Source organism: Condylura cristata, unplaced genomic scaffold, assembly GCF_000260355.1.
Source record: "Condylura cristata isolate star-nosed mole 26May11 unplaced genomic scaffold, ConCri1.0 scaffold00002, whole genome shotgun sequence".
Lineage (NCBI taxonomy): Eukaryota > Metazoa > Chordata > Mammalia > Eulipotyphla > Talpidae > Condylura > Condylura cristata.
The window spans coordinates 3,604,016-3,608,722 of NW_004567103.1; the positions used below are offsets into that span (position 1 = coordinate 3,604,016).

The 4,707-nt window shown below is 43.7% G+C and overlaps 1 protein-coding gene across 3 annotated transcripts in view; it reads right to left on the reverse strand.

Moving 5' to 3' along the window:
- PSMD1 (proteasome (prosome, macropain) 26S subunit, non-ATPase, 1) overlaps positions 1 to 4,707 on the reverse strand; it is an 81,126-nt gene that overhangs the window by 2,372 nt on the left and 74,047 nt on the right. The window contains exons 24-25 of one of the 3 annotated variants that reach the window (XM_004674206.1): positions 1,786 to 1,941; positions 145 to 369 (exon numbers count right to left, since the gene is read on the reverse strand). The exons of 1 other annotated variant lie outside the window; for it this stretch is intronic. In XM_004674206.1, the coding sequence (XP_004674263.1) occupies positions 1,795 to 1,941 (147 nt within the window). In that variant the 3' untranslated portion in view covers positions 145 to 369; positions 1,786 to 1,794. Of the gene's footprint in view, positions 1 to 144; positions 370 to 1,785; positions 1,942 to 4,707 lie in introns of those variants that run through there. One more of the 3 variants, XM_012726923.1, reaches the window with a different exon arrangement.

Below are 4,707 nucleotides of genomic sequence, written 5' to 3' on the forward strand. Positions count from 1 at the left end.
TTCTGCTCCCCACTCTATCTCTGGTGAATCCTCTCATCCCTGCCCCCATACCTCTGGCCTATACCCCAGCTCTTGTATACATAAATAAATAAAAACAAATCTTAAAACAAAAAAAATCTAGGCTGAAAAGAAAACAAACAAAAATTTCTTGTCCATCTGGAGATTTTAACATATTTATTTGAAACCCAAGTTCTGTGACGGGAAACACTAATAGTCGTTTGTCTTCTGTCCAGCCAGAAGCTTGCAGACAGGGCTCCCCAGGTCAGCGTGTGGCGATGATACATGCAGTGAACAGCAAATCTTAGCACGTGCTTCCTCACAGGTAATTCCAACATGAGCTGGCACAATCTTCAGAAGAGCAATGAGATCCTGGGAAGGGGCCAGGGTGGGGTAGAAGCGAGGGTCATTCTGTATTTTAAAACCTTTTTCTTTTATACTATTTGTTGTTGAAGCCTAGAACCTAGCCCCTAGCCCTGCTAACCAGTCTAACATGCCAGACTGTGCCAAGGTACACTCCCGTCTCAGACGCCTAGTGAATGTTTTATTCTTTTGAAAACTAGAAAGCATCCAATTTCCAACTATAAACTTCAAAGTCGCCTTTCAGCTTTCGGCCTTCGAAGACTAAGCCAGGGGTTTCCTGTAGGTACCGTGAAAGGCTGCAGGGGCCAACATGAGTCAGGTCCAGCTCCCCTGGTGACTGGGCGCCAGCTGGTGACGCTCAGGAGACCAGCAGGGGCGGAAAGCTACTTTACAAAAGCAAGTGGGCAAGTCAGTATGAACTTCCCTCTTGCTACAATTCAAATTAATTGTCTCGTGGATGGCTGAACTCACCTTCTTACGAACTGCAAGTTTCTGCCCTAATTTACATGTGTGATTTCTGGGAAAGCTTTCACTAACTGCTAACTAACTGTGTCTAACTCCCATGGTGACGAATGTACAACTTTACATCTAAATGTATTTTTTGGTCATAAATAATACTGTTCTTAATTTCTTTAAAGACCAGAGCAAATTCTTATTTGCCTGAAATATACTAATACTGAAATCAGAAAACCTTGATACAGTGTGTGTAGCACCTACAAATACGTGATGGCCACTGCAGCAGAGGGGAAGAACAAGTGTCTGCAGTCGGACGACTCCAGCCTTCTGTGACCCAAGCCCCGGCCCCGTCGCCCTGTTACAGCACTGGCAAAATCATCCTCTTTTTCAACTGCCCAAAGCTTTGTGTTCTAGTCCAACTGACCCCCAGTGAGTGCTGTCTTAAACACTAGCTGTTTGATCGCTTCATTAAATAAATGAATGTTACGATTTTTAGTGCTAAAAGTATCGTCAAAGGGAAAGGCAGAGAGGGGAATCCCGAAGTCTTGAACTCACTACTATACTCTAGGATCCCCAAACAGGAGCTCGGCTCTGTCATGGAACACACTGTCGGTTCAGCTGACTGTTTTGGGGTTAGGGCGGGGTAGCAACATCTTTTCTGATGCAAGAAGCACTGGACAGACTTATATTTGGGAGCGAGCTCCCTACCTGCCCGCAGACCTACACAGTCTGCAGACACTCTGAATAGCACTGGTAGGACCCTAGAGGGCAGAGAGCCAAAGGAAGTAAAAGAAATTGGTGGCCACATATGCAGGATGGAGTCAAAAGAGGGGGGAGCTTTAATATTATTTAGTAAACTGGGATGAAGCATATAAAGAAGGGGAAAAGTGAGACAGTGCCTCTGGACAAAACATTTGTGATGGACTGACAAGAGATTCCCCTTGATACACAATTCTGTTCCACACACACCTCTGGGCCTTAATCATCAATGTACTCAAATGGTTCTGGGGGTTCTGGCTCTTGTTCTTCCTCCTCAATTTTTGGACCATGAGCTGCCACAGGTTCCACCAGCTCTTCAGTGTCTTCACTGGTATCCTTCAGGATGATGATGCCGCCAATGGAGAGCTGTAACACAGAGCAAGCGGGCAGATGCGGCTCCCCGCACTTGCGGGGCTCTCGTTACCTGGGGCGTGCCTGCCGTGCGCTGCACACCCCTGGAGGATTTGAGAGGAGGAGTGGGACAGAACCCCGCTTTACCAGGGGATTGTCGGAAACCTGTGCATTTGTGCTTGGGTGATGCTAGCTTGGTGACTTAACCAGACTGTCAACTGTAAGAAGAGACAAGTAAGAACTTCCTGACCTACCCCTTCGGGCTAGTCTGAGACCTGAGAGAAGGAAGAGAGGAACGCACTGTGATGTGTCTAACAAAAGATAACTGTGTGACACTTGGTGATGCAGCCTAGAGGCTCTGGATGGCAGACATGAGGTACTATTCTGACTGGATAATGCAGCTCAACTACGAACAGTGTTCGCAGGGAGACTGCTGACTCAGACAGGACATTCTAACACTTTCCAGTCATTGTGTGGGCCTGGTCCCTGGGAGCTTGTTAAAAAATACAGAGATTGGCCCTACACTAGATCCACAGAACCTGCATTTTAACAAGAACCTGCAGGGTCTGGAAGCACATTACAATTTGGAAAGCACACCTCACTATTAGGGACACCATCATTTTAGATGTAAAAGATAACCTGCAAATGAAAAGCTAATTTTTCTCTATCAATTTTATAGTAACTGAGTAAATAATGAATATCATAGATATTTGCAAATTTTCCATTTAATTTATAAATTTTTGTGATGCAAGTCAAGGGGTGAGGGGAGGAGAGAGAAGTAGAATGAAGCAATTCTATTAAGTCCTCTCCCCCAAATATCAGAAGGTAAATCCAAACACCAAGCCATTCAGCTCTCTCTGGTGTGCTAATCTTACCCTATTTGCTTGTCTGTGTCAAAGGAAACAGAAAGCTGCTCTCTGTAATTAAATTAGTCAACAGTGGCCAAGCACATCTGGAAAAACCTATTTCTACCGAAGTACATTACTGGAAAGGAAAAGCAGCACAAGCACATTAGTCAAATGATTCACAGATGTACAAGCATCTCTGCAGCTTAGCCTGATCTGATTTTCACTCATCAGAACTCAGCTCTGCCACGCTAGAAAACTGGTGCGCCTTCACGAACTGCTGAACTGCGCGCTACCTCTCAATACAATACACCTACCCATGCACACTCACCCACAGCGCTTTCCCTTCAAATGTTTATCTTGAAGAGGAGCCATTTTATGAACACTCGGCCTTTACTACCAATACTCACCCCGAAACAATGGCGGATATGGCCACAGTCCTACTCCCTATGACCTAAAAGTTTATTTGAACCTCCTAAGGACCAAATGGAGATGAACTTTCTACCAAAACAGAATACCCATTTTCACAAAATGACTTCCTGTATTTGGAAATATCTGGTTCCAGGTTCTAACTGTACAATTTCAAGTATAACTAGAATGAAATAATCTAAGAGTTAGATTGCGATCCTCTACTCTAGTTAATGTATGGCAAGAACAATTTGTAGCCACACGGTTGAGGTTTATTAAAAAGCCTTAAAGCCCAGTAAGAAAGCGCAGTCTCAGGAGACAGTAAGAGACAGGACATTCCGTTCCCTGAGGCTGATGACAACTGAAACTCAGGCAGCAGACACTTCCAGTTCCACGCTCTCAGACCTCACTTAGGATTAAGGAAGAAAAGTGGGGAGTTCTTGCCTTTTCCAAATGCACTCTCTGGGGAAGGGTTTGATGACCCTAAGGGTATGAGAGTGAAGTTAGGGTACCTCTTCCTTCACTGTATATATACGATGCAGTCTTGTTTTTATAGCTGAGACATAATTCATGTAACTAAAAACTAACCCTTTATACAAACCAGTGGTTTTTAGTATATTCACAGAACCACATAACCACCTCCACGATCTAATTCAAGAACACACTCATTAGTCTAAAAGCAACGCCTGTCACCCATTCACAGTCACTTTCAATTTCCTCTGCAGCAGTCCCTGACAACCGGAGATGGAATTTCTGCCTAAGGAGTTGCCTATTCTGGCCATGTCATAAAAATATAAGCTTTCACAAACACACATAGCCTTCTTTCACTAACAATGCATGCAAGGTCCACACACACTGTAGCATGCATCAGTGTATCATTTTCTTTTTATGGCTAAATAATATTCCATCTGATCACATCTTGCTTACAGTTCATGGATATCTCAGCTGTTTCTATTTGGGGGCCATTATGAACAATGTTGCTATGAACACTACTGTTTAAGAAATTTGAGCAGACAAAGTTTTCATGCTTTTGGGAATGTACACCCAGGAGTGGGCTGGTGGATCCCATGACAAGTCTACATTTAGCTTTCTGAGGAACTGCCAAACTTTTCCTACCAGCCCTACATCTCTTCTACTGCCTCCTGTGGTAGCCACGCTGTGGGTCTGAGGGTCGCCCTTGTGGTTTTGTTTTCCTCCTCTAGTGATTAATGATGCTGAACATCTTCCATGTGCTTATGGATCATTTGTGTATTTTCTATGGAGAAATGTTTATTCACATCCTCGCCAGTTTAAAAATGGTTGTCTTTTTAGTTGTAAGGGTTCTTTATATACTGTGGGTAATGCAAATCTCATATCAGGTATAGGATTTGAAAATATTTCCTTTTATCGTGCAGGTTGTATTTTCACTTTGCACTTTGTTGACAGTGGCTTTGTGGCAAAGACAGTTTTTAATTTGACTATCTTTTTTGTTGTCACTTGTATCACTCACACACACACACACACACACACACACACACACACACACACT